The 17,227-nt window shown below is 37.3% G+C and overlaps 1 protein-coding gene across 1 annotated transcript; it reads left to right on the top strand.

Moving 5' to 3' along the window:
- Positions 1 to 3,228: 3,228 nt before the first annotated feature.
- On the top strand, positions 3,229 to 8,357 carry cldn7b (claudin 7b). Its single transcript, XM_077242825.1, has 4 exons — positions 3,229 to 3,818; positions 6,198 to 6,362; positions 6,740 to 6,824; positions 6,959 to 8,357. Exons 1-4 carry the CDS (start codon positions 3,596 to 3,598, stop codon positions 7,113 to 7,115), a joined length of 630 nt encoding a protein of 209 aa, XP_077098940.1. The 5' UTR covers positions 3,229 to 3,595; the 3' UTR covers positions 7,116 to 8,357.
- The last annotated feature ends 8,870 nt before the right edge of the window (positions 8,358 to 17,227 follow it).

Genomic DNA, 17,227 nt, shown 5'->3' on the forward strand with positions numbered 1-17,227 from the left:
GCTGCTGTCAATAAAGCAAAAAGAGAGACAAACAAAATATAATTTAAATGTTTGTGGTCATAATTTGAAATGAAACGCGTGTAGTGTGTTTGAAATAGTGCATGTAGATTTCACTATTTGTCTCAGATATATGGATTATATGTAGCCACTTACAAAAACACACACTTAGTATTTATCCCAATGTCCTCCATTATCCTTCCCTGTGAGGCCCAGGTAACATCACCATTGATTTCACTTTTATCTCATTCCCACACATTCCCTTCTGCACTTCATCTCATTATAATGTAAATGGACATTGCGGCTATCACCAATAAGGAAGAACAAAGAGATAAACAGGAAGTCTCTGCTGAGACTTTTCGGTGATGTTAAGCATCCATTACACAGATAAAGGGAAGAACAAAACAAATGTCAGAACTCTCAGACCCTAGACTGAAGCTACAATGAAAGGCCACGACTGCCCCTAGTGGCTGAACTGAACACTAGCGGGATATTTCCAACAGGGGGCGGTAGTAAGGAGAAACTGCGTGTATGAGCAGACAGAGAGAAAGAGTTTCCATGAAACTCGTCTCCTTAGGAACTGTGGGTAAGATCAAAGTGATAATAATACCACATGCCACAAGATATATATTAATGCAAACATCCCAGAGCTAATTAAACTATATAAAGCAAGACATGATAACATTACCATGAGAACAAAAGAGTAGTTGTCAGAATTACGAGCTTCTCGGTCCCATTTACTCCCAGTTATGAATCACTATCAGTTGACAGTTTGAATTACTTGACTTGGAACTCTAAACAAACTCTAAACAATTATAGGGGTGGATCTAATAACCCCCCCCCCCCCCCCCCCCACTTACACCTTTTCCCCACCACCCAAAAACATATAGGTGACACTCAATTCTGAAAAAGAGCAGAGAAAAAAAGATGATTCTTATACTGCCACGACGAGGATATTTATGGGAAGTTTGCATTTGCACACAATGTCAGAAATAAACTTCATTGTTTCTCATGCTCTCTGAGATGGTGACTGGCAGGGTGTGTGAAATGTCTCACCAGAGCATAAGATATGAGAGAATTGTGATACGTGGATGCGTGTATTGGATTGCGTGTGTGGAGGGAAATATAAAGCAGAGATCTTGCGTTGGTATATCTTCAGTTTATATTCCAGGAAATGCCCAGGGTTGATGTTGTGTGGTTCACGGTAGAACCTGTTTGACCAGTACTGATATGTTACACACCCTTCCCCCCATGAGAGCAGATGCAAATAATGCTTTACTGAACAGTTTCACATAGACTAGGAAGTGACACATGTACACACTCAGTGTGTGAATCATATCTACTGACTGAAACCTGTGACATCATAATTTGTTTGATTTCTAAAGACATGCCTTTTCTCTTTCCGTCTATGTTTGTGATAATGTTGCAAAATAAACAGCAACTAAAAAATAATCCTTAAGCGCAATAACTCACCTGAAAACTATTTTGAAGAGTAGGCTACATTTCTAAGGAACTACAGAGTGGTTAAGAACCTAAACAGTTTGGCTTTTTATCATACAGATATACGTTATCAACACATCAGTTTCGAAAGCAGAGAAGACATGTCAGAACAACACTGAAAAAGTATTTACTTGTGAAACAACAGTTTGACAAGTTAAAACGGGTTTTGGGTAGGCCTGAGTACAGGGATCAGAACGCCCGCATAAAATTTCATGCCAAAACAAATGTATATAAAATAAATTTAAAAAAATTACATTATTGCTTTTTTATTCTGCTAAAAATCAATTGAAATATGAAAAATGTTTCTATGTTTATACATTAACATTACTCCGTTAGGAGGTGTAAGTTTATTTCTGTAGATTTTTTTTTTAATAATTTGCTTTGGCTTAGTACAAATATATTTGCTAAAGTAAAAAAAAAAAGAAAAAAAAAAGGAAAAATGTTTAAAGGTGTTTAAAACCCCAGTGCAAGGTACAGCTACATTCTCCCAAACAGTATTGTGTCTGTGTCAATATGCTTATTTACAAACATGGCGTTAGGTGCATTTCCTGTTAATGTTGTGAAATGCGGTCAATGAGTTTCCTTTCTGTGGCTAATAATCATTACTCGCTCATCTCAATTGAAGTCTAAAAATAATTCCTCCATCTATTAGCTGGCTTAAGATTGTCATGACATTTCACTGTGTTTGGCACTTCGGTTGTAACAATGTCTTTCTTCAGAAGTATGACTCAGTATCACAGCAATTTGTTTGAACATTAATCCCAGACCCAAATAGAAAAATGTCAACAAAGCTACCGTTCAAAATATCCAATAAATGCAGTCGTGGTGAGCAAAACAGACTTCTTTAAAAAAACATACAAAAATCGAACCGACCCCAATCTATTTAGTGTAAATATATAAAATGTATATTTAAAATGTAATTTATTCCTGTGATGTTAAAGCTGAATATTCAGCATCATTACTCCAGTCTTCAATCTCACATGATCCTTCAGAAATCATTATAATGCTGATTTGGTGCTCAAGAAACATTTCTTATTATTAATGTTAAACACAGTTGGGCTGCTTAATATTCTTGTGGAAACTGTTATTTGTTTAGGATTCTTTGATGAATAGAAAGTTCAAAAGAACAGCATTTATTATAAATATTAAATTTTTTATTAATTTCATAAATGTCTGTACTGTCTTTTTTTAATCAATTGAATGTGCCTTTGCTAAATAAAAGTATTACTTTCTCATTAAAAAAGTTGGGGGGGGGGGGGGGAGTCGTACTTGCCCCAAACTTTTGAGTGGCAGTGTATCATGATTTCCCACTGATAATAACAGGAAATGATCTTAGAGTGACATCTGAAGGATCATGACATAGAAGACTGGAGCAATGCCATCACAGGAATAAATTACATTTTAAAAGATATAAACCAGTTAATTTAAATTGTAATAATATTTCATTACAGTAATTTGTTGATCAAATAAATTCAGCCTTGGTGAGATTAAGAGACGACTTTCAAAAACATTTGAAAAAAATGTAATGTTTCAAAACACTTGACTATAGCCTACTAAAATAATATATATATATATATATATATACACACATAAACTGCATAATGTAGCCCATATTATTTGGAGAAGGGTTTAGACACGTCTTATATCTATTTGAACGAGGTATTTTGACATTTAGGCCAGAAACAAGATTATATAAAGATTCTGTAACATCACGATGAAAGTAGCCCAGCTGTGATTTGCCATACTTCGATACGGTGTCGTCACGATTCACGAAACTCCAGACCCCTTCAAATTTAACATTTGAACATCTGAACCTAACCTAGACGAAACTGAGAATGTCTCCGCCCATAAAGAGGACGAGACTCTTATAGCTCAAATCAGCAGCTCCTTTCATAAGCAGGTGCGGCTTCACTCAACAGGTGTCTGAGTCAGGACATCCACAACGGCTCTACGCGAAATTTTAAAACCATTTCGAACTTATTTTTGTGAATTTAACTCATTCAAAGTCGGAGGACTACAGAAACCCACCTGAACTGTTGCTTCCAGATATCAAATAGATATAGTTTCAGACTAGTTCATCTTTTTAAATTCATCGAAGATGGCGAATAAAGGAATGCAGCTCCTGGGATTTGCTCTATCTGTTCTGGGTTTGATTGCGCTCATTATTGGCACAATCTTGCCTCAATGGAAGATGTCTGCCTACGTTGGAGATAATATAATCACAGCGATTGCGATGTATTCAGGCCTTTGGATGTCGTGCGCATCTCAGAGCACCGGACAAATCCAGTGCAAGGTGTACGACTCAATCCTACAACTCGATGGTAAGAGCAAACCACCTGTACGTTTTTTTTTTTTTAAAGCTATATTATAGACGATAACAACACCACTGGATATCTATTTTTAGAATAGCCTACTAGTTCTGTTTTTAAACTAAGCTTTTGCTTGGTGAAATGCTGTAGCCTACCTGAGAGGGCGCATGCGCGTAACGTTACTGGCATAATGTCGTCTTCACACTGTGATGATAATGATACGAGTGTTCTGGCGTCGAAGGGTGCCAGCTTACTGATATGATTTATGTGTCGTGTCATACAGCTATCTATGTCAGCAGAGACAATAATAAAATCAAAACTTTTAAACTTTGTCGATAACATACAAAACTCCTGGTAATTCTTTTATTTTATTTTTTTAATCTGTCAAATATAAGGAGCAAGTCATATTTAAAACCGTTGTGATTTTTGTCTTTAACCATAACTTAGGCTACATGAAAGCTAGCACCCAAATTGTATGTCGTTACCACGCCCTATAGCAACTCGTCTCGCGTTACCACAGCAAGGACACGCACCTGTTATTCATGCGTCCCCTCAGAATTGCACGTTTTTCTCTTGATTTTATCCATTTTGACTAATGGCGTTTGATGCCATACAAATGTTCAATGAGTGTCTCTCACATTCTTGCAGAGATTGGTTTTAGATAATAATATTTGTTTTGATTTTATCTTTTGTTATTCAAGGAATTGTATCCATTCGTTTTGGGTCAAAGGAAGCTCAAAGGCGGTAAAAAGGGCAGCTGTCCTTCAGGAATGTGTGAACGTGACAGTTTTTAAGCCAAAGTAGTCACAACAGGAGATTATTCATTGTATTGTTGGTCAATAAACAAAATATGGATTTAAAGGTATAGTTCACCCAAAAATTGGGGTTTTGTCATTAATTACTCTCAAGTTGTTCCAAAACTGAATGAATTTATTTCTTCCGTTGAACACAAAAGAAGATATTTTGAAGAATGTTGGTAACCAGACAGTTGCAGTAGCCATTGACTTCCATAGTAGGAAAAAAATACTATGGAAGTCAATGGGTGCCATCAACCGTCTAGTTACCAACATTCTTCAAAATGTCATCTTTTGTGTTCAACAGAAGAAAGAAACTCAGAGTTTTGGAACAACTTGAGGGTAAATTATTTAAAAAAACATTTTTTTTTTTTTTTTTGGTGAACTATACCTGTAACATTAGGTAAACTTTCCGACTGGGACAATGCTAGTTTACTGTTGGGTGATGCGGTTGGGTTACGCTTTTACTTAAAGTAATGATTACACGGGCGCGACTCCCACCCTTCCTCCACTCGAGGAAACAGTGTTCCTGTGTAGGGTGGGGGAGTCAGGCATTGTCTTTAAATGGCTCAAATATTTTGTCAACAGCTTATTAAAACAACCAAATGAGGAACTCCTTTGTCATGCACCTAAACAGACAATGAAGCTATTTAAACTCAAAGGCTTTTAGTAAAACGGAGGTCTGTGATGTTTACCTTATTTCATCCCTTCTTTACTCCCCACATCTGAGACCGATGTAAAGGAGTCATTTGGCTCGCTTCTGCCATTTGTGTAGCCATAAAGTATGTTTATAGACAATTACCATATCAGTATTTTGATGTAGCTTAAATAAAATGGACTTTCATCAGTGAGTTTGTTTCATTTTATGTTATGCACGCACAAGTACAACACATATTTAATGATATCTTACTGTAGTATTGCTATTAGGGAGGAACCATGAGATTTAACATGGCACAAGCAAAGTGAGCAGAAAACCCGGCAAGGTGACGTAATGGCCAGCAGCCATTTTGTACATATTGTAAGACTTTTTAATATGCATTTTACTACAGGTGACAAGCTCCTAATAAACAGTTCTTCCTAATAACTTGAGATTTTGTTAATAATTCTTAATAATTTGGCTTGATACTAAAAGGAAGTGTTATGCTTTTGAAAGCCATGCCCATAAAGCAAAAGCAGATAGATTGTTGCAGTGAAACCAAAGTTCCCACGACTGGTTAAACCTGTTCCTTCTCTGTATCTAAAGGGCAAATCGCTGCCCAAATATGTGTACAATCATCTCTCGAAGGAGGCTTCCGGTTTGAACCGGTCTTTGTTGCACCTGACTGCAGTTGTAGTGGGGGAAGGGCTTTTCTCGTCAGGTAGAGAGGAAAAAAAACATTTCAAAACCCTTTAGTCTGTTCATAATCTTTTTGATTCACTATTGGCACACCTTTTATGTGCTGAACTGACTTCAACTATGATTAACAATTAAAGAAATATGTTTCAAATAAGCTTTTTTTTTTTAATGGTGTGGGTAGTCTGAATGTCACGGTCATGAATGTACATGTCGAGACCAAAATATGAATCTCTTTGTTCCTCTACCCTCCCCCTCTTTCAGGTGCTCTCCAGGCAACTCGTGCCCTGATGATTGTAGCAATCCTATTCACAGTAGCAGGACTGGGTGTGGCCAGCATGGGCATGAAGTGCACTAACTGTGGTGGTGATGACAGGGTCAAAAAGGCCCGCATTGCCATGACCGGCGGGATAATCCTCATTGTTGCAGGTACGTTCACTCTAATATAAAGATATTAATGTTATCTAATTAAACCACAGCAGTGACAAAAACAGAGTTTCTCTGAACTAGAAAAGTACATGTAGTCCAAAAAAAAAAATACAATCCTGAAATATGCAGTTTAAATAGAAGTAATAATGCATTTTTTAAAAATCAAGGTTAAATGAACTCTTTCGAGGTTTGGAATATCTATCTTCACAGTTTTGGTTTCGCATTGCTCTGAATGTGATTTTGGCAGATGACATGCAGAAAATGTTCACTCCCAGTCAGTGGGGAGATACTAAGTCAAAAACAAATACTGTGTCGTTTGGAATTTGCTTTATTTATTTTTTTAGTAACTAATTTATCGCTTCTCTTCCATTCCTCAGCCCTCTGTAGCATTGTTGCCTGTGGTTGGTTTACAAGTCAAATCGTCCGGGACTTCTACAACCCCTTCACACCTGTCAATACAAAGTAAGTTCAAATGTGGCTGCCAACCACAAGAAAAGTATATGCATTTTTCCTTGTGCTTCACCTTATTTTATAGTGTCTCTTTCAGTACTGAGAAGGGAAGTCACAGCTCGTAATATAATACTCTATTTCTATAGGTATGAGTTTGGTTCAGCCGTATTCATCGCCTGGGCAGGTGCGTTCCTGGACATAATGGGTGGAGGCATGTTGGCCGCCTCCTGCCCAAAGAGTAAACCCTCTCCCAAATACCCCAAGTCCTCCAGACCCCCCAGCAGCAGCAAGGAGTACGTTTGAGCCGCATCACTTTTCTCAAGCTGAAGAAGTCAATAATGAATCACGGAGCGTGAGAAGAAGTTTCCCTAATCCGCTGATCTGAGATCTGTTATGATTGTAATTTCTTTTATTGTGTTTGACTTAGAATAGAACAAACCACTCAGATCAGTGTTCTCGGGCAACTTTTACTCATGCTCGATACAGCAGCCCACCCTCAGAAAAAAAGGACACTTCTTCTTTTCTTTCTTTTGATAAGCACCCAGTCTTTTTTCTTTCTATTTACGAATCTTGTTGCTGATGTGAGTTTGGAAAGGGGTTCTTCCCCAGTGTGTTCCTCAATTCATGAGCCTGCCATGTTTAGTGATCATGAAAGAGGGAGACATGCTCAGGGAAAAATCATCACTCGTACAACTCAGTTACACTGCATCACTGCTGTAAAGCTTTGTCCTGGCCTGACCATCTGCCTTGCTTGCTGTGTACTTTATCTAATGAATTGAGCCAGACACTGAGGGGCATGAGAAAAACTTGCATTAAATGTGTGTAATAATGTGTAAAAAAACTTTTTTTTTTAAGAACTAGGGCATAAACATGCAAATTTCTAGTTCACTTTGCTTGTCCGTGTGTCATCAGACTATAGCTTTTCAAACGATATTTCATTTTATACAAATCAACATCTTCTGAGGAAGTTTTATCTTGACTTGGTTTAGATGATGGTTAAGATAAAGAAGGCACTAAACTTTACATTTTGTTGTTTTGCAGATTGGTCAGTTTCTTTTACTGAGCAACATGATCAATGCTTTTTTTTTTTTTTAAACCAATGAAATTGCTCTTATATATGCGAAGTGAATCTTAACCTTAGCTTTTGTGCTTTAGCTCCTCAGTGTCCTCCTTGTTGCATGTGCACATTTATAAAGCCAATGTTACAAAATGTTTTGATACTCCTTTATTGTATTTATACACGCCACTTACTGGTCAGGAGAAAAAGGCTGTAGATATTCGTTCAGTTTTATAACAGCTGGTTACAAACTGGAGGTCACATGGATTACGTGTTTTTCTATCTGTCCACATTTCTTTCCTTTGGTCTTTGTACTTGGACCACTTGAGATGGGTTGCCCTCAAGTCTGTTTAGGCGTTAAGGTAAATTTAAGTCACATGTATATTTGTGACCAGCTTATGCAAATATTTAACTTTTAAAAAAAGGTTTTGACTGTTTTAAGTTTGTTACAAATTACACATTTTATGTAAATAAATTTTTTTAAACAAGATCTGTCCATTGTCGTGTTCATGTAAGTGTTTAATGATATCTGTGGTAGTTAACCTATATTAGTGATTTGCAAATACCTGGGTCTTGTTGAGTCACGTGGTCCTCTGATTTCTGTTTCAGCATTATTTGCATGTTCTGGCTATCGCTGCAGACGTGTCTCCTAATGTAAATAATTCTTTAATAAGAGAATATGTGTGAATGGAAAATGGGTCACCCGGTGGAATCAATGAAGTCGGTCATTATGCTGTGGGTGAAACTAGGGCGAGCCATTTGTATTTCAAGAATATCCTGTCATTTGGTTATAATACAGGAAGTAAGAACATGATAAATAAAACTTGTTTACAAAGGGAATTTGCGTTTCACCAGCTAACGTTAGAAATATGTGGGACAAAATGTAAGGTACTTTTCCTCTTTATTTGGGTGTTGTGCTCTGTACTGCCACTCAAAGATAGCCTAATACATTACTGATAATCTCCTCAGTCAAACACACAAAAAACTTAAGACTTCAGCCCCCTAAAGAAAGTCAAAATAAAAGGCTGGTAGTCTTATTCTTCATACATATTTGGCCTAGGTAGTAAATATGGTTTACAGCATTAAACTGCATGGTTTAACTTAATATGATATGACATGAAGTTTGGTTTATTTCAGACAGACAACTTAGTTTCAACACAGTTGAGCTGACAAACAACAGCATATTTTACTGCAGTCTGAAACAGGTTTTGAAACAGCAAGCTGAAGCTCTTGCTTATAATGCCTACCCTTTTTGAAAACATCTCATATTTTAAATAAAATAAGTATTGTCTTACATCAATATATAATGTTGACAAATCTAAACAAAATACAAAAGCAATATTTCCTATGCAATACAATTGCACAATCCAAAATACAACAAAAACAGCTTGTTCATTTATCACTCTTTAAATTGCTTCATATAGTTTAATTGCAATATTTTTAAATAGTTTCTTTAACTTACTAAGTGTCCCACATATTTTTATTTCTTCATGACAGTTATTCCATAAATTTACACCTTTAACTGAAATACAATGGTATTTTGCATTGGTCCACACGTGGTTCTTTTTAAATATACAAGTTCCCCTTAAGTCATGTTGGCATTCTCTTTCTGTAATGGTTTTTTGCTTTGTACATGATTTGTAATGTTTTTGGTTCTACTTATTCTTTAAACTTTAGGGCCTTTAATTCAATAAAAAGGGAGTTTGTTGGCTCCCTATAGGTGTTTTTTTTTACTATTCGTATGGCTCTCTTTTGAAGCATAAAAATTGGATTGGTGTTTGTTTTATATGTATTTCCACATACTTCCACACAATAAATAATGTATGGAAGCACAAGGGAACAATACAAAGTATAGAAATCTTTAAGTTTATATAATATTGCAATTGACTTTGAAATCTTGTTCTTAGTATAATATATATGGGACTTCCAATTTAAGTTATTATAATTTCTCCAAGAAATTTAATAGCTGACACCCTTTCTATTTTAACTTCATTAATCATTAATTTACCTATTGTATACAATAAACGATTGCCAAATACAATACATTTTGTTTTACTTATATTTAACGTTAATTTATTTGAATCAAACCAATTTTTTAGCAATGCCATTTCTTTTCCCATTGTATCCAAAAGTTGTTTCAGATTGTCAGCAGAACAAAATAAGTTTGTATCATCCGCAAATGATATCAGTTGTAATACTTTTGAAACCTCACATATATCATTAATGTATAACAGAAAAAGCAATGGGCCCAGCACAGAGCCTTGGGGAACCCCACATGTTACCTGCACCGGTTGTGACTTGCAATTATCTATTTGGACATATTGATGCCTTAAACGAACAAGATAACAAGATAACAAAATTATAACGACTGGTAGACGCTTGACAACACAAATCGCGTTTACTCCAGGAAACTTTAACATACCACTTTTGATTTGAATCGTTATAAGAGGAAACCATATGTATAGTCTTTAATGAAACATTTAAAAACATAAATGCTGTCAAGATTTACCACAACATATTAAAAATTTTGTTTGATAGCAGAAGTGGTTTGGGTGATTTTGATAAGTGGTGCTTGGTGGAACTTCATTGCATCCAGAAAAGGTTTGAAATTTCTTAAAAACCTAACCCACCTTCTAGTTCAGTTTTTCTAGACATTAAAATTGAAGATTTTGAGGCAGTTTGCAAGTATACGTAGTCTAATGCCAATAAATGTTTTAAAAAAGAGCAGCAGTAAGAAAAGCTAACAAAAGCCAAACGCAGAACTGTTTATTTATTAGGGTTTGTTGCCATCTAGTGGCCAACAATGGAACAGCTTGACACTTTGACTCAGAAACAAACTCGGCTTTATATACACTTGTCAGTTATTGAGTATGTCAAACTGATTTACACATTTATTCTTTTTTGCATGTCCCTTTATCCAGTGCTGAAATACAGAATGCAAGCAACACATAAAACAATATAAATTCTTCATACGTGCCACAGAATCATTCAGCCAACTGATTGAATCAACTTATTACATAGTTTATCAAAAATGCATAAAAATAATTGATCATGGTACTAATCAGGCAAGTGCATAGCTTTTCAAAGTGATAACGTATACAACATGCAATGTTTCATAAGGCATAAAAGCATGTAAAGCAGCTAGAGATGCAAAAGCCTTTTGGAAAGTGATTCTCAAACAGGGTGGGCAAAATGACTTAAGACTATGTACAAAATAAGAAAAAAAAGAATTAAAAGTAATCCAACTTAAATAAGTTTAGTTCTGAAACCACTAGAAATGAAGCATATTATTATAACCTGTAGATAGTTTATGTTAATAAGAAAAACAAGCTTTGAAATATCTTGTAGTGTACATGTGGGTGCTTGAATAAGGTTGAATAAATAACGAAAGGTTGAAAACCATAACTCAAGGAAGCAGCATATATTTCCAACATTTCCTGGTTTTAAGAGACAAACTGAGTACAAATACAAGAACACTGTGCTATTCTTATCGCCAACTGTTTGAGTAAATAAAGTGAAGGACAACATCTTTTTAAGAGCACAAATCTGGAAACGAGTGGTCTACAGTGGCTGGTCTTTACCTCTGGTCTGAAATATGTTGATCAGTCTACATACACACATTTCTTCCTCTGGGAGGCACGAGGGTCACACACAGAGCTCTGATCTAAGAAGCTACTACGCAACAAATCACCTGTGTGGCCTGTTGCAGGCTGACAGCTGCTGCCATGCGACTAGTAAACTACAGCTGAAACGCATGCGGATCTCGTGTGAATCTGATACTGGGAGAGGTGTCTGCCTTTTCTCCTGCTGAAAGCGTCCCGACTGTCCTCTGGCAGAAGGAAGCATTTCACGAATAGCTGGTCCAAAATATTAAGAATCTGGGGAGGCTCAGGATGGCTCATTGCTGAGAGGGACAGGCAGTGGTCCATTGTTGTTGTTGTTGTTGTTATTGTTGATGACGTCATCCAGGTCTTCGTCCTCTATAACCACTATGAAATAAAATTCACATCCTACTTTAAACAGAGGCGAACATTTGAAGTCACAGTGTGTACAGTGTATAAACAGCGGAGCCGTTAATATATAAATATTCCATTAAATAGATCATTTCATAAAACTTGCCTTTTGTGTATATCATGAACTAATGAAACAATTTTTTTTTAAACAATGATTGACAAAAAAATAATCTTATTATATATTTATATAATTTGTCAGAGAGTGGCAATTTTGAATTATCATCTTTTTTGAATTTGAAATATAGGCCTAAATTACTTTTGAAAATTGTATTTGTAGAAATATCAACATTAGGCTATCTTGACTTCCTTATAGGCTAAACATCTTGTAGTCAGTGGCATGACCTTTAGCACGAGTGCAATCTAAAACTGTTACCTTGATTTTGCATAGTAAATAGCTGATTATTAACAACTGGATGTTTGTAGAAATATCAGCATTACATTTTTATTTTCAATAAACACATTGTAATATAATGACCTTGAGCACAAGGCTAAATAAGCAATAATACTGTCAACCCTGTTATGAACACACACACACACACATATATATATATATATATATATATATATATATATATATATATATATATATATATATATATATATATATATATATATTAAATGTAGGTCTATGTTGCCTATCTCTATCCCAACAAAAATTTTATTTGGCTTGACAGTCTCAATGCAATTGAATACTCTTAACACCTACATCCTCCAAAAATAAATCTCAATATATAAAAATCACCTTTACAAAAGGAAAAGGCACTCATTTCGTTGAGTGACCGTCCTAAAGATGGGGTAATAAATCAGAAAGTATCCATATCTTAATGAATGGAACAAAAACATACTCACCTCTCTTTGACCGTCCAATCTGTCCGAGTTTGGGGGCCCTCTGGCCTAACCTAAGCTGGGGGGATTCGGGGCTCAAGCACTCCCTGTTGAACTCATCATGCAAATGTTTCATCTGACACACCGAGTCAAGGGGACTCGGTTGAAGTTGCTCCAAGGGCGGCAGGAGCTCGGGCATATCCGCTGTGTCAAACATCCCTGCAGCAGGAGTTTCTTCCCGGTTTCCAGCGGTGACTGTGTCCGTTTCCCCGCTGCTCATCAACGCCTCTTCCGCGCCCGTGTGCTCCTTCTCCTCCTTCTCCCTTCCACCGCAACAGTACAGCATTCAGAGTGTATAGGAAGACGAAACGGACCTAGCGGGGATACGTTTGTCGTTGTCTCTGCAGTGAGCTCGTGTTTCATTCCACTTCGTTATTCGGGCGGAAAACTGCAAAATTCAACTGCTCTTGACCAGCATCCCTCGGTAATGATCGTCTTTGTGTTCTGTGTGATCCTCCAGTCAAACGATGCAGTGGACCGGATGGCGTAAATCTGCACTCTCTGACAGTCACATTAGTCATTCACACACCAATAAATTCTAGTTGAGTTAATAAGAAATCTCAATAACAATAACGCATCACTTTATATTAGGTGTCTTTAACGGCAGGTGTCTGAAATAAATAAAATAAAATTCGGTCATAATTTGCCTTCATGTCTTTCCAAAAATGTATGACTTTTTTTCTCTTGAGTAAAATTATTTTCTTACATAGTCTTTTTTAGTCTATATTAAATACATATATTAAAATATTATTTTAATAGACAAATTCATATATATATATATATATATATATATATATATATATATATATATACACACACACAACCCTCTTGCTAGAGTTCTATGAGAAATTGCACATTACTACCCTTCAGGACTAAATTCCAGTATTCCTGGACCTTCCAGTATTCCAATTTTGACTATGTATGTCTTTGGAAAAGCATTTTGTGATAAGTCAGGATATCCCAATCCAACACCCCCTTATGTCATAACTCTTGTATACTGTCCAGCTGTACTCCAGCTTACAATGTACCGACTTTAATCCTAGAACCAAACTAATAAATCCGTAGAGAAAGTTGTAGGCCTGCTCATCTTCAATCACAATCTGTCTCTGAGATTACTGAAGGGGACAGAGCTCATCCTCTGCATCTTTAATTAATGCTTTCAGTAAATACATTCAAAACTCCCAGAAAAACTCCATATTCGTAAAAAATTTTTTGGCCCTCCAGGTCAGCTGGGAAACTTTCTAGAAGAGCTCGATGTGCTGCTGTCGTCATTCCCTGAGGATGGCAACCCATAGTCTTCGGAGACTTCCACATCCACCTGGTGAAGCCTTATGCTGCATATTTCCCCTCTCTAGCCTCTTTAGATCTTCAATGTCTCACCACCAGGTACTCATAAATCAGGCAACCAGCTTGACCCCATCTATACACGCAACTATCACAGAAAACATTTTATTTTAACCTCTGCACATTTCTGATCACTTCCATATCACTTTTAATTTACACTTCCTTTTTTCTTATCAGCAACCCCCTGCTAGTCTAATTCAGACCTATGCTCCATTTCTTCCTCACACCTTTCCTCTGTTGTGTCATCCTCTCTTCCCTCCCCCACCCAATTCTCATCACTAGATGTTAATAAGACCAAAAACACTTTATTTTCCACTCTAACATCCGGTTTAGACTAAATCTCTCCTCTCTCCTCCAGGCCAGCATGTGTTACTCCTTCAAATCCCGTGGTTATCCGATGTTCTCTGTGAGCACTGGACCAAGCTCAAGGCAGCTGAAAGAAAAAGACACAAATCAAAAGATTCAGCTGACCTCAGTAAGTATCAATTTTTGCTTTCAGGTTCACACAGCAAAAATTTCATATTTTCACAAGATCAACAGTACTTTTGACACGCACACATTTTTTAAAATATTCCATTCTCTCCTCTGCCCCCCTTCGCAACCTCTTACTTACCATCTCTTTAACAGCTGATGACTTTGCTTACTACTTCACATACAAAACTACAACCATCAGCAGTCAGTTCTCAGCATCACACACCCAGGAACTCAAACCAACCACACTCACAGATAACAATCTCCTCTCATCCTTCTCTTCTCTCTCAGAAGAAGAACTCTATAAGCTTCTCATCTCCAGCCCCTCTGCCCAATAGACCCCATCCCATCACCCCTCCTACAAGCCATTTCTCCCACACTTCTGCCATCACTTACACACATCATCAACACACACAACTCAGGCATTTTCCCCACTGCTTTCAAGTATGCTCGGGTAACCCCACTGCTTAAAATTCCTATATTAAACACTTCACTTGTAGAAATTTACAGACCTGTCTCTCTCCTCCCATTCATAGCGAAAGCACTTGAACAAGCTGTTTTCAACCATCATCTTTCCTTTCACAGATCAACCCGCTGGATGATTACCAGTCGAGACTTCGAAAAGCGATCACTCAATCAAGACTTCCTTGCTGATGGATACGAAAGCTCTGCAGATTGCAAGAGCTGATTCCAAATCATTAGTTTTCATTCAAAATCCTCAGTTCTAGATCTACCTGGAACTTTCGACACTGTTAATCATCAGATCCTTCTGTCCGCCCACTCATCACTGGGCATCACTGGAACTTCACTGGTTTGAATCTTACCTCACAGGTAGGTTGTTCACGGTTGCCTGGGGAGGGAAGGCATACAGAACAAATCGTCAGGTCACTGGGGTACCCCAGGGATTGGTTCTTGGACCTCTCCTCTTCTCCATATGTACTACATCACTGGGACCCCATTATACAGTCACATGATTTCGAGGATTATTTGTTGACATACCTTTGCAAATCTCCAGATAAACTAACCTGTCAATCGCTTTAGATATTTGCTTATGACTCTATCGAATCTCTAAAAGCGCTGAAAACAAAAGCTACACCTTGCAGATGAACAGTCTCTGTTAAAAGTTGTGCAATGACTCCCTGGGGAGGGAAGGTATTCAAACACATCATCAGGTCACTGGGGTACCCAATGGATTAGTTCTTGGACCTCTCATCCTCTCCATATGCATTACATCACTGGGACCCATTGTACAGGCACATGATTTCCCCTACCATTGCTATGCTGATGACACTTTTCACTTCAACCAGATGATCTCACAGTATCTGCACAGTTCTCAGATTACCTGGCGGACATCTTGGCATGGATGAAAAAATATTACCAACAACTCAACCTAGCAAAGACGGAGCTTCTCGTTTTCACAGCCACCCTGTTAGTCCAGTACAACTTTAACATCCAGCTAGGTTTATCAACAATAATCCCATCAAGTTCGGCCAGGAATTTTGGGGTAATCTTTAATGATCAACTGAATTTCAAAGACCACATTACTATAGTACGATCATGCAAGTTTGTACTGTATAACTTCAGGAAGATCAGGACCTTACTAACTGAGCATACAACACAACTTCTTGTCCAGGCCTTTATTCTTCTTGATGGACTTCCATAATGTGCAGTCAACCCCTACAAATGATCCAGAATGCAGCTGCTCAACTGGACTTCAACATACCCAAAAGAGCCCACATCTCATCACTGCTTATCTCTCTGCATTGGCTCACAAGTTCAAAACATTGGTGCTTGCCTACAGGACGGCCACAGGCTACACCCTCCTACCTCCACTCTCCATTACGAGTAGTGCCAAGGAGCCTCCGGTCTGTAAGTGCACAGCACCTTGTGTTACCATCAGGCACAAAATTACTCTCAAGAATGTTAATATTCAATGTTCCTTGCTGTTGGAATGATCTTCCAAACCCTATCCGGACAGCCGTATCCCTGACAATTTTCAAGGAAAGCTGAAAACTCATCTCTTCCCTGAGCATTTAACTGCAGCCTGCTGAATAATAATAATAAAAAATCCATTTCACTATTCCTTCACTTATGCTCTCACCGTTCCTTAATCCCTCCCTATTCTAGCTTACTTTCCTGAACGATGGCTGCCTCATTAGAGCTTGTTGTATTCCTTAATTCACGTTGCTTTGAATAAAAGTGTCTACTAAATAAATAAATGTGAATATGAAACAACTAAAGATGCTGCATCATGGGAAAGGTGACAAGAATGAAAAAGACAAGAGGATTGAATAAAAAAACGTACAAGGAAGAAGATAAACGAGGATTATTTGTTGGCATACCCGCATACAAACTATGAAACTTTCCAAGTGCTTCAGATATTTCCTCATGACTCTATGAAAACAAAAGCCACATCTTGCTGATGGACAGTCTCTGTTAAAAGTTGTGCAATGACGCTCATCGTCATTTGAACATTTCTGCATGATGTCAAGATATGAGTTTCAGCAGGTCAATTCTTAATATATTGCATTTTTAATGAGTGAGAGGCACTTATGGGAAATGTTTAATGAATGCTACTGCTAACATGATTCCTTTACTTCAGCAGAGACAGTTCAGAAGCCTGTCATCTGACGAATACTCTGAAT

This window comes from Siphateles boraxobius, unplaced genomic scaffold, assembly GCF_051911475.1.
Source record: "Siphateles boraxobius isolate OS27281-9 unplaced genomic scaffold, OSU_SipBor_1 25, whole genome shotgun sequence".
Lineage (NCBI taxonomy): Eukaryota > Metazoa > Chordata > Actinopteri > Cypriniformes > Leuciscidae > Siphateles > Siphateles boraxobius.